Source organism: Patiria miniata, unplaced genomic scaffold, assembly GCF_015706575.1.
Source record: "Patiria miniata isolate m_02_andy unplaced genomic scaffold, ASM1570657v1 HiC_scaffold_24, whole genome shotgun sequence".
NCBI lineage: Eukaryota > Metazoa > Echinodermata > Asteroidea > Valvatida > Asterinidae > Patiria > Patiria miniata.
In genome coordinates this window covers 16604691-16622365 of record NW_024037063.1, presented here as the reverse complement: position 1 = coordinate 16622365, position 17675 = coordinate 16604691, and the positions used below count along the sequence as shown (strand labels likewise).

The 17675-nt window shown below is 41.2% G+C and overlaps 1 protein-coding gene across 6 annotated transcripts; it reads right to left on the bottom strand.

Moving 5' to 3' along the window:
- Window positions 1–4631: 4631 nt before the first annotated feature.
- Window positions 4632–17663, bottom strand: LOC119732510 (polyhomeotic-like protein 2). 6 transcript variants are annotated; one of them, XM_038206056.1, is made up of 8 exons: window positions 17536–17663; window positions 15657–15813; window positions 14307–14442; window positions 12446–13776; window positions 11337–11378; window positions 8334–8448; window positions 7708–7991; window positions 4632–5770 (listed from the first exon to the last, which is right to left on the bottom strand). In XM_038206056.1, exons 2-8 carry the CDS (start codon window positions 15771–15773, stop codon window positions 5306–5308), a joined length of 2490 nt encoding a protein of 829 aa, XP_038061984.1. In that variant the 5' UTR covers window positions 15774–15813; window positions 17536–17663; the 3' UTR covers window positions 4632–5305. The 6 variants fall into 6 exon arrangements, with proteins under 6 accessions (XP_038061984.1, XP_038061982.1, XP_038061986.1 ...); XM_038206054.1 differs by having other exon boundaries at window positions 4633–5812; window positions 17536–17661; XM_038206058.1 differs by having other exon boundaries at window positions 4633–5812; window positions 17520–17640.
- Between the last annotated feature and the right edge of the window lie 12 nt (window positions 17664–17675).

Sequence of the window (17675 nt, the reverse complement as noted above, 5' to 3'; positions counted from 1 at the left end):
TTTTTTTTGGGGGGGGGGGGCCCAAAATAAATGTGGTCCCCCAAAAAGTGGGTCAAAAACATTACGGCGTGGGGTTCGGGGCCCGCTCAAGGGCCCCGAATTTTTTTGGATTCTAGATGCTCTGTGGTACGGTGCGATCTGAGCACGGATCCTACACACAAGGATTAACAACTCGGCCCAACTCCTGGTTAGACGCGTGATAACGGCCAGTACTGGTAGCAAATATACCATGAATACTTTCAACAAAGACCACTGCGCGCGGTGGCTTTCAGATTTGCAAGGCTCTGCGCCCGATCTGGCGTCGAAGTCTGTCAAGCCAGCGAATTATATTTTGAATATTCATGAGTCTACGTTTTTGGTCTTTATTATTGAATTCTGATAAGTGATAACTACATAACCATGGTAATGCCGAGCACAATATCTTTAGCTTTAAGATGAGCAATGAAATGTCGCTTTTGTTTCATCGGTTCGGCATCACATCTCTCTAAAACTTTTTAATAAAAACCTAATTAAAAACGAAATTTGGGTAAACGGTGTTCTCCTCGAAATTTGACGTTTATTTCCCGGGTAAATACTTCATCTATGACGACAAAAACTGCACAATATCATCTGTTATATCCTGAAGTATTTATTTTTAAAAATAATTTGGAACAATTATATCTTAAATAAGAAGTAGTTTTGCTTACAGTGTTATGAATATTTCCGGTTAGATGTCATGCAAAAACCCAACACAATGGCACATCTGGAAAATTCGCGATTGCAAGCCAACGGATATTAATAAGGGAATAAATGTGTGCTCCGGAGGTTTTTATCACTCTGTTTAATACCACTTTGAGTCTGGGTGCTGATAATTACCCGAGCCGGAGGCGAGGGTAATTATCAGCACCCAGACTCTAAGTGGTATTAAACAGAGTGATAAATACCGACGGAGTACATATTTATTCCCATTCATAAATACCTTTTCGGTAAAAAAAAATAATATAATTCGTTCAAAACATCCCGATTTTGTTCAACAAATTCACTTTATGCTTTTTGAATCACCCCTCCTGAAAAATAATGGAATGTTCAGCTGGCGAGTAAGATGAAAACAACCCTTTTATGGAGATTGACGCGCGCGTATCATGTTCTATGCGATGTCGCGCAGAACGCACCTGGCGCGTTGCGTTTTGAATTTAGAACTATAAAATTCTAACTCCCTGGTAGTGTTGCGCATGCCTACGTGAGGATTGTGAACGTTCAACCAATGAAACGATAAGAGGCACTGGATTTTTAGGAGTCCACATTTTATTGTGACACTGGAAAAGTGTTTAAGACCAGCTAGCCATGTCTTTATCATCCGTTTAATACCGGCCACGTGACGGGCTCTCGACCAATAGGAATGGCTAAACTGTCTGAGGTATTTATGAATGCCCATTATCACACGTCTAACCAATTAAGGCAAGTCCACTGAGTGCATTTTGTACTGAGGTCAGAACAGTCGTTTATCCTGGTGTCTAGGATCCGTGATCTGAGGCAATTTCTGACCACTTTTAAATAACCAATGTTTTTAGAGGAAAATATGGTGGTGTATTCATTGCCTGCCTTTATTGCGACGTCGCTTTAAAAAAAAAAAAAGGGGTTTGCCCCATTGGCATCCCCCCCTCGGATCCACCCTTGGTGAGAGAAAGTAAAAATCAGTTATGCAAGGCGCTATACACAAAATTGCAACTATCGCATTCTTTAAAACTGACGTCTCGGGCCAAGACTATGCCTTCCGATGAATTCGCAACGGACCATTATTGAACTGATTTATAACCGCACTAATGGCACCCCGCCCCAGATGACAGTCACCATGGCAATCGAGTGTAATTAATCTGATTGCAAATAACAAGCGTCAAACGAGGAGAGGGTTGATAGATGTTATCATCTAAAGGAAGTGCTCACTGTGTTAATAATGTACATGTACATCATAACATGGAGCTAACAGGCCGTTATTATTGGGTCCCAAAAGCATTGCACGAAACGAAGGATACCACCTCCATACGACAACGTGCGGGTGGAATGCAAACTACATAAAGTACGAGTCAGATTTTTTCTCCTGACAAATTGGGAGATCTTGATTGGGCACGTCTCCCCCCCCCCCTTTGTTTTTTAGACTTTTTAGCGCTGGAGCGGCAATGTAGACTAATGGTAGGAATGTCAGTGACGCCTGATGCTGGTAGGCCAATATACGTCCATTTTGGGTGTGGCACCCTGAAAAAAAAAATGATTTTCACATTGAATTGATAATTTTCTAGCATTACATTAGTTGGGGGGGGGGGGAATGTCCCTGCCTACTCTCAAGAAATTATAAATCGAGAATATGCTGGAAAAGTACAGGGATTTCAGGGGGGAATGTGCTTTGCCCCCTCTAGAAAAAAATCCTGGCAACGCCCATGAGTGTGGTGCAAGTCCTAAAAATAGCATGATCGTGGAGCGGCCGTGATCATCGCGTAGCTAGCATCGGACCAGGCGAATTTCCCTAATAAGTGGTGCTGTCATGAAGATGGACGACGCAGTGCTAGTTATAAAAGCAATTAGTTCCGCTATTGATGGATCATTCCCACAATCGACATTTTGTGCGTCTTCGACGCAATAAAACTGACTATACTTGATTGCATCAAGACGAATCCATCAATGTCTAATACATCAAACGAAAACATTGAGAGTAGACCCAAACAAACCTCTCTTCTAGCGTATTCTAGTTGCTGATTTATTGAAAAATGAATGCAACATGCATGAATACAGCAATCCAGGAAAAGAAAGTTTCTAAGATATTGAAAAAAAATATGATGATGGCAAGTTCTGCAAATACACGAAGACAACAAAGTTAATATATAATATACCAGAAACAACAACAATATTGCCTATAAATAATTTAAGTGAGATTAGTCAAAAGAGAGTTAGCATCCAACTCCGCCCAACATGTTTTTGTGCGCATGCGTGGACAATACATGAAGCTCAAGGTGCTCTAACATAATTGATGCAGAGAAAATGGATTTGGGTTGTGGATTTGGGTTCTTCCATTACACAAGGAACTTGAAGGAAGTCCTTTTTGTCATTGTGATGGGTCTGACTCAGACCGACACAATTAGTTTTTTGTCCTCTCATTTTTCAATTGTACTTGGATTCCTATAAGACTCTGACCTACTGAGTAAGACAGCTGATTGCAAGTCTTGGGTTCATAATGCAGTTTACATCCTGCTACAGGTTACATGGTGCTTGTGTCCGAAGGTACCTGACCAAAACTTCCTTCCTCAGGACAGAGTTGGCTACATGTATGATATCTGGTTCAACTGGTTAAAGCCCAAGTGCCTTGTTAGGCTCCTTCTTTCACTAGTTAATCTGGTCAGTGCTTTGGCACTGTTCTCCCTCAGTTTCCAGATTTGAATTGAAGAAAATGGTACAAATGGTTAAGGAAAGCCAGGTTTTAGGTGTGAGAGGAAAAATCTGTACAGTCAAGTTTGGAGGCCACTGGACATGGTGTATCTGAGAGGAGGCTGAACTGTGGTCAATGGAGGTGGAAGGCAAGGACAGTACATGTATCATCATCCAGGCATGATTACCTACATTACCTAATATGTAGGTGACACTTTCCAGAAACATGAACAAATCCTACAATATAGTTATGAACTTGTTCACTTGGTAACATGCAACCATATAAACTTGTAGTAACTGTACATGTATAATCTGTTGCATCTGTAACTGTACAGGCCGGTCCCTTTGGCCTTTGACTTTTGTGCAAAAAGTACTGCAGAAACATCACAGTCTACTGTATATAAAATATGAAATAACCGACAAATAAGCATCTGGTTATCACAAAATGACATGTACTTTAACATGAAGTTGCATTTTATGCTCTTAAAACCTACAAACTTGACCATACCTAGCAGTGTTGTAGTTGAGTCCATAATAAGTCCCTATGAGTCCATCACTAGTCATCTACAGCGTGTGTCAATAAAAACGTAGGATTAGAAACAAAAATATTAAGAATATAAACCACCCCTATTCATCATAATGTTAACCCTCTTTTCAAAGTACCTTTCCTTCTCTTCACTATGCTTTTTATCCCATCTCATTTGGACAATCCTGTCCAGAGTTAGAGTACATTGAAGAAGGGTTATAAATTCCAAGCTGGTCTGATTTGTGAAATCACACATACCTAATGAAAGGTTTGAATTCAGTACAGGTGAAAGTATTTGTGGATCACAAAGGACATGTGTGGCAGGATTAGGCTTACATAATCCTTTAGTCCACAATTAATGTTATTAGTCAATAATTCATGATGCTTTGAAACAATGATAGTCCAGTTATTAAATTTAAGTGATACTTATCATCAGTTGTTTCAAAGAAAGTTTTGTTCTGGTTTAATTGTCTTCAATGCATACCTGCATTGTACATAACTGGTCGTTGTGTTAAGGTCATTGAATCAGACCAACCCGCTTCAGAAGGGCTTCACAAAACTTGTCATAACTTTTGAACCAAAAGTCCAAATTCCACCAAACAAAAATCTTGTCAAAGATGAAATTATGGACAATCAAATCCTTATCAAATTAGGCACACCAGTAGCATAATTTTCTCAGAAAAAAAGCGCTTTGAATCCTGCGTTTTTATTGACACACGCTGTAGTCTCAAGTCCAGTCACTAGCTTTTCAAATGAACCGTGACATGGTCACCCCATTACTTGTGACCAGACATGTGGACTGACTTGTGATAATTTCCTTGAGATCGCACTTGTGATAGATTTATGATGAACTGGGTATAACACTGATATCTAGGTACAGTAACTACAGACAATACATTTAGCATACTTATATACAGTTGACAAGCACACAAAATGTTTTACATAAAACACAATATCAACAAAACTGCATGATCAGTACATTTTGTAGGTGAAAAGTATGTTAGAGCACTAACATCACAATACACCATTTTGTATCTTCTACATTCTGCAAAGTTATTATATTTTTACTTAGCATTACAAAATGTGTTTTTTTTCTTCATGCAAAAATGTACCTTGATCACAGGGAGGCATTACATAACCAACATGCTTTCACTTGTAAAAGTATAACACTGTTCACAATTACTATCACAATCGATCCTTACCACAGGACATAACACATCATATTATCAAGCCTGTCAAAAATGTCGACATTGAAATACTGTTACACGTCAGCCCCAGTTTGTGCTTGTTACTGCATGGAGGCAGCCATGTTTGTCTTGCTTCCTGTGAACACATGACAAGGTAAAGGGCTGATCACACAGGCACCAGAGTTGACAAAATCCACTAAAGCTTCTCTTTCAGAGAGTAAATGCGACTGATTATCTTGAGAGCAGGGCCCAGCTTCATGTTCATTGCCGTCATCAAGTGGTCCTCTTTAAGGAGCATCAAAGCCTGACCATCAATCTCCTGACGTAGAAACTCATCGGCATAGTCAGAACAACCAGGCAGGTCACGGATGAAATCATAGACATCCTGGACAGACCACTTGGCCGGGTCGTCTCCAAGCCCAGATGGGTCATCAAATGCATCATCCGAGACTGGTGTGGTGTCATCGGCATCATCACTGTTAGGGGCTGGTGATAGGGTCAGGGAGGATTCCATAGAGGAAGAGCCCTCAGAGGGGCCCGCACTGCTGTTACTGTCCCTGTCCTGGCCCATGGTGTTGGCAGAAGTGGGATTAGAACTCTGGGGCAAAGGGGCGGAGCCAGAGGTGCCTGGGGGTGGGTCTTGGCTATACACTCTGTTTGTCTGTATGAAGGGATTGAAAGACTTCGCATTGAGCAGATGGCACTGAAAGCAAAGTGATAACCTGTGTTAACATGGTGGGTTAGGGTTTATCAGGTCAATACAGTGCAACGCAGCTATAATGAACATGCCGGGATCCACAGATATTGTTCATAATAGCGATTGTTCGGTATGGCGATTTAAAGCTGCTGGTGCTACGGTTCTCACTTTTTATTAAATAGCGCCCTTCAGTAATTTACCCTGCACATCGTGGTACATGTAGTTACTGAAAGACGACTTTGAACACGTGCCGACTAATGACCAATGTAATTACACAGTTTTGGAGCTAACTACCAGCGGCAGTGGGTGGCATTCCCCTTCTTTTCCTTGGAGAAATAATAGCCACTTGTTGCTCTTCTGCTGAAATTTTTCAACAACAATGTTCGGTACGTTTTGTACACAAAAACTGGGAGCCGTTCGGTATAGCTGAATGTTTTGTATAGCTGTGTTCGGTATAGCGACGTTCCACTGTACATGAAATACATGCAATATGAATCAAAGGTAATGTTATTCAACCCCATGTCTGTTTAGTATGGTTGTCATTTTTACTTATCCTAAAACCGAAAGGGTAGAAGGGTTACCTGATAACATTTTGTTCATGCTTGGGATAATGCAAACAAATATGGAGACCATAACTTAACACAATAAAAATCTAATAAGAAAGCACACACTGCAGTCAATTGAACAGTCACAGAGTCATAGCAATTGCTCATTTTGCATTTGTCAGGACTTTAAATGTGCATAATGCACACCAAACAAAGTTATTTCTAATGCATGCAACAATGAATTATTCATAAAATGGGCTTTGACATTAAATATCAGAGGAGTTTTGGGGTAAGAAAACATTTTTGGTGTCAGTGGCACAGAGGTTAGGGAACGAATGAAGTAAATGAACTGATATTGGCAGGAAAAAAGAGGGAGGGAGTTATGATCATTCCAGTATTATCAAATTTGAAATTCTGCATTCACTAAAACTAGGTGAGCTTAGGAAAAGATACAGGACCAGGGGTCACCTCATGGTGCAACACAATGTACAGGATGAGTAACAAAAATAGGAAACCCAAGAATTCAAGAAGTTCTGCATGTAGCGCTTTCCAAATCTACGATATGGAAGCCCCATAAATGTTATGATAAGTGCCAATTATTATGGCTATTAGAATGTTCTGATGTGTTTTTTAATATGTGAATAGTTTTCGTTTTCTGATCTATGCACAAGGTTAAAAAACTGGGTTTGAGTTAAAAATTCCATAACTGTAAAAGTACATGAGCAATTTGAATAATTCATTCACTAAAAGAACGCTTGCTAATTGGGCTTCATGTCCTAAATCTGGAAAGTGCAACATGCACAACCTTTTTTTTTTTTTTTAATATGGGGTACCATTTGGGTTTCCTTTATTTTTTACTCACCCTGTATTGTCACTTAGTTCTTATATATAAAATATTCATAACTTAACATGTTACAACAAAACAGTTCAAAATAATTATAATAGGTTGCTATAAAGAAACATTTATCATAGTGCAACCATGCACGGCAGATGGAAGAATTCAAATAATGACCCGTGAAAATGTTGGTCTTTGACAACATCTTACTGCCTGGTTTCACGCACTTTTGGACTGGGAAGTGCAGACCACTCATTACTAAGCTTTGTCCAAAAATACTTATAATCCAGTGGATTACAAGTCACAAGTAGTCATCGTAAGTCAGTCTTAAGTCATACACTATCAAGTCAAGTCACAAGCTATTCAGAGCACTGTGCTGAAGACATTCCTGTGTCATTGTTCATTCCATGTTACTTTGACCCGACTTGTGATTTGACTTCACACGGAACAATTGGTCAACCAACATTATCAATAGAACATAACCCCATGTATGAGTGAGCATAATAAGAGTTAAGTCTTACCCAGGGCCGGTCCACATTGAAGCTGAGACGTCCGTGCTTCCCCCTTGAACCCTTCAGCGGCTTGGCCTTGGTCTGTAACTTCAGCTTGTGCTTGAGCCGCTCAGAGTTCTCTCGCTGTGGGGCAAAGAGCCCTAGCCGCTTGCTGCAGCCCACATTGTAGCGCTTGCTGCAGGCCAGGGAGCAGAAACGTTTGGAACGCTTGAACTTGTGCGGACGGTCCCTTTTGCCACAGAACTCGCAGCGCAAAGGGGTGTGGTCAGAATCCTCCAGACATTCGGAAGTGGCTACCAAGAGGGGAAAAAGGACAAAGGTTGTTAAAAATCAACAGTCAGCCATTGGGAAAACAGGTTGGCACACTGCCACCGTTACCTTTCCTTTTGCACTGCTAGAAACTGCGTTCCAATCACAAGCACGCCAACATATGAAATGTTAAATTATTTAATTGATTACAATTCTTATTATTAATTTTTCAAAAATTGTATCTAAAACAGTGGTATCTACTTGTGATCATTTTGCCAATGCTCTGTGGTGACCCGTTTGTAATTCTAGACCCTAATTTATAACATTTTATTCACTGGCGGGCCTTAGTGTGTCCAGAGCAGATCAAAATGTGCACAATTGAATACCTGATCGTTTCTGGGGTTGCGACCCATCCAGCTGTCCATCCTGGACATTCCGAGATCGTTGCAGACTGGCGTCAAGTTGTGGGTAGTCATCTGACCACAAGGAAGAGGGACTGATCTGAAACCATTCAAAATTAGCAGGATAATTGCAACTGTCCATCTTGTCTGAGGCCAATTTCATACAGCCAATAAGAACATACATAGTAACTTTGCTTAGCCTGAGAAATGGGCATGTTGACAGTGACAGTACCAGTATTTCCTGCTTAGAAGTCCATTTAATCAAGGCCAATTTCATGTAGCCACTAAGTACGCAATTTCGCTAAACTCTGGAATGTTCTGCTGAATAACAGGTTATGTCATGTACTGGTTTAACTGGTTCCCAGCCATTTTGTCGCACAACAAAGGATTTTACGGAGGCTTTTCTACTCTGAAGCCCCATGAAATTTCCCCCAGTTAATAGTGGGTTCAAAGAACAAACTTAAGAAAAGAACTATCAATCCGTGCATCATTTTGCATGGCATTTCTGCAGTCTGGGATTCATGAAAGACGGTGGTTGAAACAATTTCAAGTCTTGCATAATTCAATTGTAACTGGTCCAAGTTGCAAACACGATTAATATTATACATTTTGTAACATCAAGATGATTGATCCTTCCATCAACAATCCAAGTGACACAAGAACATTTCAATGTGCATTTACAAAGCAAGACATCACAAGAATCTGTGCTTATCATTCATGTCATTCACTGATACCGAAGACCTGAGTATACAGTAATCCTCTCTCTACGGATCAATTTGAATGATTCTCAGAAAAGCTAATGTTGGAGGTACAAATCCCGATTTACCTTCTGTGTATTGCAGTGTCATGGATGATGGGTCAAATTGTCATTCCTTTGTACAAATTGCAATGTGGTATTCGTGACTTTTTTCTAATAGTGAGTTAAGTTGGAGGCTAGTTCTATGACGTAATGACAGTGTCTATTTATGAGACCTTGATATGCAATTACTTGTGCGGTACCAGTGCCTTCCTCACTCCTAAACATATTACATGTATTATATAGAAAGTGAACACTAAGTTGAAAAGTGACCTTTTCGAGCCAAGCACATGGTCGAAAACTGTACATTGATATTTTGGGAATCCACCAAATTGTAAATGTTGTAGGCCTATTTCATTGAGTTTGGCACGATGCTGCATGATGCAAGTACATGTATGTGTGGCAGATGTACCTCTAGTCATAGTAATTTACTCCTGTCTTTATCCAAGCTAAATATTATTAAAGTGTGACAAACCATAACATTAGATCAGTCTCCTCTACTAAAAAAAAAAAAAAACCATTGTAATTACATGTAGTTGTAACAGGATTGAAATTTGGGAAAATAGCTACATGTACACATGCCATGCATAATGTAAAACAATGACATTTCCAAGATGCAAAGGGAAACAAATCATTCTTTTGTTCCAGAGCTGGAACGCTTCACCAGTCACCTGAGATACAATGACACATTGGAAATATGTATCATGTATGGGCCCTGTGTTGGCAAGTTCTTTAAAAGTGCACAGAGCAATATGACATCTTCTAGGATTGTTGGTCATCTACATGTACGCTTGGCCACTCAAGGTGTGTTTACACAACCACAACATGCCATAGTATTGGTAAACTAAAGGTACAGCACAGCCACTACCACATTCTATACACTGCTGTATCTACATGTACATGTACATGTAAATGACATACCACAATAAATGTACAAATACATTGTAACAATTGCCAACTGCTATGATGTGTCTTGTGGAATATGGCATTTTTAACAATTGTTTTGTTGAAAGTCAAAAAGATCCCCTGAAAGGTTTTAAACTCATGGTTCAAGAAATATGAAAACGCTGCAGTGTAACCTTTTGATTACTGTGAACTTTCCTGGCAGACACAAGATTGAGAGGTTGTGTGTTGCGAGGCCCAACACACGCACCCTGCCCCTTCACATGTGCGCTATATATGTAAATCAGTGTATATGAGGTAATCTAGGTGCAACACAGTGTATGACAAAACACTAATATTTATAGACTGGACATGTGGCCATTCTACTTACTTTAGCCAAGACAATCACTATGTATATCATTTGACCATGCAACATGTTTACCCTAACCCCCTAGTAGTAGTAGTTCCTCAGGACTACCCTGCTAAATCCAACAGAGTTACATGTAGACGGTTACTCTGGCATGCTCGATCCAACTTGGCGTTATTTACCAGTACCCAACAGAATCCCACTCTAAATGTTTTCTGTTGCCTGCTCAATCTAAGAGATTTCGACAGGAATATATACAAGGTGTTTTACTGCTCAATCCAACATGATTCAGCGGGTATGTATTCTATGTAACATAGTTGGATCCCGTTGGATTTAGCAGGGTTAGGGTTTTAATGAAGTGACATCATAAGTGCATTGTTAGCAACTTCTCTTCAAGAAAGGCAGAAGGTCATTGGACCAGTGAAAGAACAGTGAATAGTCCTAAACAAATTTACTTGAATTATGAAAAATCAAAGTTGCCTCAATGGAAAAGAAAACCCTAGAAGCTATTACTATATTTGCATGCTCTAAAATAATTCACATTTGAATTCATTTCAATTTCAATTTGCACTTTGCACTTGCAATTTGCACAATGAAATTCAACTGAACTGGGATTTGAAACTGTTATCTCTGAAATGTAGTGTTAGCACTGCACCTCTGCAAAATTCCCAAAACCTGCTGATGGACTCGGACAGGATGATTGGCCATTTAGGAATGTCTGTGTGACAACTCAATAAAAAAGAAATTGCTCAAAGATGTGAATGATTATCACACGATCACCATGAAATATGCCAGCCACAAAAACCTTCTAGCAGCAGTGTTACATGTACGTCAACCAGTTCTATCTAGATCACGACACAAAGCAAGCAAAGAATAAAACTATATTTTAAAAAAAAAGAGCCAAACCCAACAAAAAATAGATGAAAATAATGAATGAGCTCACTCTTGTGGCTGGTAGGCTGGCGCCTCCTGTCTGTTTCCAGCTCTGATTGTATAAATTAAACAGATTGCATGGTTGAGCAATTATATGACACAGGGAACCATGCACTGGGAGTTGCGTATCACAAGCAGAATGGCAGTAATATAAAAAAATTGCCTTTAAGCGCACATCTAAAAAAACAACTCCTGAAATTATTCAATAACAAGACTCTTTTTTATATATACCCTGTAATCTCAGGAATATTAAGGGGCACTAGGTCCTGAAATCCCCGAAAATTTCATGTTTTAGAATGTTCACTTATCCTATTTCAAACATCTGGTTCAAAGGAAACCAACCTTATGTCTTACCGTTCCCGAGAAAAGAGGAAAAATCCTCAGTTGTTTGCATCGGACATGACAGAGTACGAATACGTTTTTCCTGTCGTTCTCATACAGTGTACAATGTACACGTTGTGTGTCTCAGGAACAGCGGTGACCAATCACCACTGCAAAAAATGTGGTTTCTTCAACGTCCGCAAAAGGCGACCACTTTACGAATGAAATCACAACTAGCAGCTCGAATTTATGGGGTCACAAAAGTGGACCCCAAAATTCGTTCTCGAACGCATAATACAGGAATAACACAAAAAAGCCCAGTTTTTAAAGGATAGTTGTGTGGATGTTTATATCCTAGTTTTAAATGTTCTTTCCCATTATCATAATCTCATTCAAATCGTGTTTTGTAGCCCAATTGGGCTGTTCCAGGACCTAGTGTCCCAATAATACAAGTACACATATTTATCAATTATGTTCTGTTTCAATGAATTAAACACATTTTCAGCCCTGGCAAAGAGTCTCAGGTCCATGTCTATACCAACCAATGAATAATAGTGCTCCTCTTGTATCACTTTTTAAGGGGCACATTTTGAAAACACATCTATGTATGTATACCGCGCTTTATAACATAATTGGAAATGTTTAACTGTAACAGATGAGACAAGCACATTCTTGAATGTTATTGAAAGAACACACAACAAACCACCTATTTTGACAGATTTTCATCATTAATATGAATGATTCTGAGGTATATTTTAACGGTATCTTTAAAAAAATCCAAAGGTGTCATAAACTCACTGAAAAGGGCTCCTTGGATTCTTCGATGATAAACCCATCAATGACATGGGTCAGCACCTGGGGTTTGACCACCGCTTTGGGGACCTGTCTCTCCACTCGTGCCACTCCTTCTGTCACCCCAACTACCTCAGCCCTTCGCTGTGGACTGACTATCTCTGGTTGGCTTGAGGGAGGGTGAGACTGCTGAGGCTGGACTGTTGAGCTCACATCAGGCCTGACTGGAGCAGTAGGAATAACCAGTGGAGGGACGGGCACTGGAGCAGGTTGTGACTTCTTCTCCCGCTGGACTGGTTTCACCACCTTAACCCCTGACCTCTGCGCTTGCTGCTGCACTGGTTTGATGGGCTTGACTTGCGGTCCAGACTTTGGGGCTGATGTAGGAGGCTTTACTTTGGAGCTGGTGTGTTTGATAGCATCTGATGCACCTGGGGAGAGGGGGTGCTGGGAGAGGGGGGTTGAAGGACCAGAGGAGTAAGGTGGGGGACGTTTGGGCTGCAGAGGGACATGTGAGGTTGGGGATCTGGCAGGAGCAATCGTCCTCATTTGCGGATGGAGGGAAAGGTTGGATGTAGCAATGGATTTCTGGGGATGTAGGGCAAAGGTACTTTTGCCTTGTGGTTGGACTTGGGCTACCAGGCTGAGGGGCCCGTGGGGAGAGGGGGGCAGATGGATTCGCGGAGGGTGCCCATCTCCAAACCCTGTCAGGGCAGAGTGAAGTTTGGACTGGCTAACGTTGTAAGGGTTGATGACAGTAGGGTTAACCATGGAACATGTCGGGGTGACCCCACGGATCAAAGGACCATCAGCTGTTGTGATCAGCCCCAGGTTTCCCATCATCCTTGGCTGGATGATTAAGCGTGGCTGCTGGGGGTGGTGAATGGCCTGCTGCATGGAAGGCGTGACCCGCACTAATGTAGACACGGTGGTGGTGGTCCCAGAGGGGCTGATCACGGTGGCCGTGGTGGGCAAGTGGTGGGACCGATTAAAGATAGGTGTCTGGGTGGTGATGATGACAGCTTGATCTGAACGGGCCCCCGAGGGGCTTTTGAGGGAGGGTTGCCGAAGCAGACGGATGCCCGAGGGAATGCCACTGACCAGGGCCGTGGAGGGAGGACTCTTGGGCGAGTGCTGGACCAGGTAGTGGCCCGAGGTACTGGTGGGGCGCTGGAGGGCATTGACAGAGGCGGTCAGTGCGCCAAGGCTGCCGCCGTGCTTGCCAATGGGGCTGGTGACAGTCATGGGAATGGGTGGGGCTGAAACTGGGGAGGAGCCACTTGGGTAGAGAGCAGGATGCTGATGATGGGATGGACTGAGGACGGGTGGGCCAAGACCTGGAAAAAATCAATCCAACAATTGCACTGATGTGAAGATGTGTCATTACATGAATTAACTATCCATCTCATGCAAAGAGGATTTACTCAGTAGGGTCCAGGCAATTCCAACAAAATCAAAACTCCAGATGCCATGGTTTGGAAGTTTCAAATCAGAATTTAGTAAGCATCAAAATATTAAAGAAAAAATGCTGCATGGGAAAAATAAGACTGGCTCATGCAAAACTATTTCCATGTCTTGATACAAAACTTCCATTTCACTATGCAGCATTTTCCCACATATTGGACAGCCTTTTTCATACAATCCAGAGTGAAATGTATCAAACCTGAGCCTCTTGGTGCAATCCTAAATGGAAGAAGCTATAAACAAACTTATGATAATTTGGAGTCAAACCTCAGAAATAATTTGGAGTCAAAGCAGAAATACTCCAGCTATTGATTGACATGTTTACACTTTGAATACTTGTGTTGCCTTTTCCCCTGATAATAGACTGCGGGTCTAGTGCCCCATCCAAGCTAGCTCTGCTCACCTGCAGTTGGGGAATGGCCACCTGAAGTGTTGGAGCTAGATGGAGGAGGTAAAGTGAGCCGCTGGTGGGCAGGGGGTGGGACTGCAGGGGGAAGGATGGTCACTGATGAAGATGAAGGAGATGGTGTTGTCATTGGCTAGAAGACAAACAACAAAAGAAACAAAAATTGATCTTGACTGAATTAGCCTCAAGAAAGTGAAGTGCAAGTCAAACTACACCACTGTCCACTATATTTGGTGTCCTGAAGCAAGGCATTGGATATCTGGGGATTTTACACACTGTGCACGATGCATTGTTGATAGAAACTTTGATGCCAGCTGGACGAAAAAACAAAGCGTGTTCCCTGGCATCAGTGGTCGACTTAGACGGGTGCACGCATACACTGGTGCATGTACTTTTTCATCCGTGCATGTAAACCTAGCACTCGTTGTGAGGCCACTACGTGTACTGTGCTTATGGCTGTTTTCTAATACCTTCCTTCATCTTCATTCCCGGTGGGGAGATATTTGGTTGAAAACATTCAGGAAATTGGAAATGTTTTACTGCCTGAACGTTATTGACCTTATTTATTGGTTAAAATAACTCCCTTATTTCCCACTTGACCATCTGTAAGGTTTATACAGGGCCGACTGTAAACCTGCTTGCAACCTTTGACATATGCTATTTCCTACCCCATGCCCCTATTTTTTTCCCAGTAAAATGCGACACAACCTTCCAGTTTGTTTCCAAGGGAAAAAAAACCTTCAGAGAAGAATTTAAAGGTTTTGTCTCTTATTTCATTATATGTTTGAGTGTTGCGATTAGCTGCGAATGTCTCCAAATATAAAATAAACAACGTGGCAATTCCGCGTTAAGGGACACCAGGGGGTACTGTCCTGCCCATTCTGTCCGTAGTACCCTGTATGAAATTCGGACTTGAAGTGGTCAAGCAGACCCTGTCAAATGCATTTACTACAAAAGTTTACTGCTCTCAAATTGAAATCACTTTGTGGAGAATCACTTTGTGAAAATTGTGGAGAATTTCATGTGTCTTGGAAGGTATTGAAGAAATGGCCTAATCCTGCTAGTGTGCAGATAAGTGCATGTTCATGATTGTAGCTTGGAAAACCCAGCACTAAGGCTCACGAAATGGGAAATTCATTATTGAGACTGGGACTACACTTTTTCCTACAGAATTCCCAATGTAATGAGCCTTGAAGCTGGGGTTTCCAAAGCAATGTATGTAACTTCTTTCCAGTCTATATGCACCAGTGTATGTGATTCTTTATTAATCTAAATCGCCCCCTGCCTGGCATACGATCAAACTACCTCCTAACTTGCCCTCTTCATACAAGATTACACGTTATTTACATGTTTGGGTTGCTCCACTAATAATGGCGGGTTTGCAGGTGGCATTGTGACCGAGTTGGGTGGGGTTGTTGCCATGGCAGAAGCCTGTGGTCTTGGACTTGACTGCTGGCCACTCATCACTGCTGGCTTCTTTGCAGAATTATCCTGTGCAAAAACACTGCAGAAACAAAGACAAGCAGAGAGTTGAGTACATTCTAATTGTGCTATATTGTTTGAAACAATGGATTAGCAACACAATATCAAAGAAATGGTCAGGCATTTCTACTTCTGCGCCTTTCCTAATCTTGGATAAACTGTCAACATAATATTAGTACACAAATATTGACTGCTTTGAGTTGTGCAGTAAAACTAGCCTCCCGACATGATCCGTGAAGCATTCTATTTTGCCCCGAGGCTAGCCAAGGAAAAATAGTATGCTCCATGGATCATTGAGGAAGGCTAGTTTTACAACACCACGAGATAAGCAGTCAGTATTTTTGTTTCATAACACCTCTCCCACAGATTCTGCTTGATTTTAAGCAATAACTGATTAATTTAATCTAACACATGTAGGAGATATACTTCTATTTGAATACAAAATTATGCATTTCCGTATCCAGTTTGTAAGTGTGACGTCATTACAAGTGGAATCATTGCAGTGGAATCATTGGAACCAGAAATAGTACAAAGTGGGGTGTTTAGCCAATGGGTGCTAGTATTCAGTAACAGTGTTTCCCCTGGCTAATGAACTGAGCGAGGTGGTAACAATTCAAGTTGATGATTGAAATGAAATTTACGCAGTCTGCAAACTGAAAAGAATGCAGCGCTCACAAAAATGCGCCATGATTAAAAAAACACATCGAAATTGTGAGTTCTTGATACATGGAGGTAAAGGAAAACGCTCAATATATTTCCTTTTCTGCCAATCTTCACAGCGAGGTGGTGATATTGGCAAAAATTGAGCGAGGTGGTCACTGAAAGTAGCGAGGTGGGCCACCTCACATTTGAATGGGCAGGGGAAACACTGTTCAGTAATCAGTGGTGCATGTGCATGTATGGCGTAGTCACTTACGAACAAGATAGTACTTTCGTTGCAACGGGTATAGTATTTTCAGCTGTGCACAGCTAAATAGCAAAAATAGCGAATGTCATGTGACCTGCTCTCGGCCAATCAAGATACAGAATCTGTGGGTGAGGTACTATAATTAATACTATTGAATAGGCCTAGGCCTAAATATTGTTAATGAATCAACCACAGCTCAATGAACAGATGAATCCACCATCTTGAACATTACTAGCTTGGAAAAATCCAGCTCCAAAGGCTCATGACATTTGGATGGTGAATTTTCGATGACATGTCATGCATGTCATGAGCTAACACTAAAACTGGGTTTTCCAAGCTACTCGAACATGTTGAAGGAACAAAAACATCACCAAAAAATGATGCATTGCTACAGACTAGTCCGTTGGAAGCAGCTCTGTCGAGCACAATGTGGAGGCTTGCGTCAGTTTATTGTCCTCCCTCCGAGTTCAAATCCCTACGAATGGATTTCATTGAAAGGGAAATGAGCTAAGGAGGGAGTACAATAAACTTGCGCAAGATTCCAGATTGCGCTCGATAGCATTTTTTCGTAATCTTAATCAACAATATGTTACAACATTAATTTCAGCTTATCCTAAATGTCGGTGACAAAAATCCAAAACAAACACGGCAAAAACTGTCAACATCTTAAACTTGAACTTGTTGAAGAACAAAAACATCACAATGAAGGATGCATTTCTAGTTCTACCGACTAATCCGGTTGGTAGCAACATTTTTTCTTTATCTCAATGAACACAAAGTTACTAACATTAATTAAATGGGGTAAATTAAAATAGGCTCGCCCTAAAAAAGGCGTACATCGTCGGAATTTGGAGCGATGAAATGGCACACGTATACACACTCACTCGACCTCCCCACCAATCAATCAATCGCGTACCTACGTACGTACTACTAATAGCGCCCTCAACGCTAAACAGTAACAAGTTGTTAAATGAAGG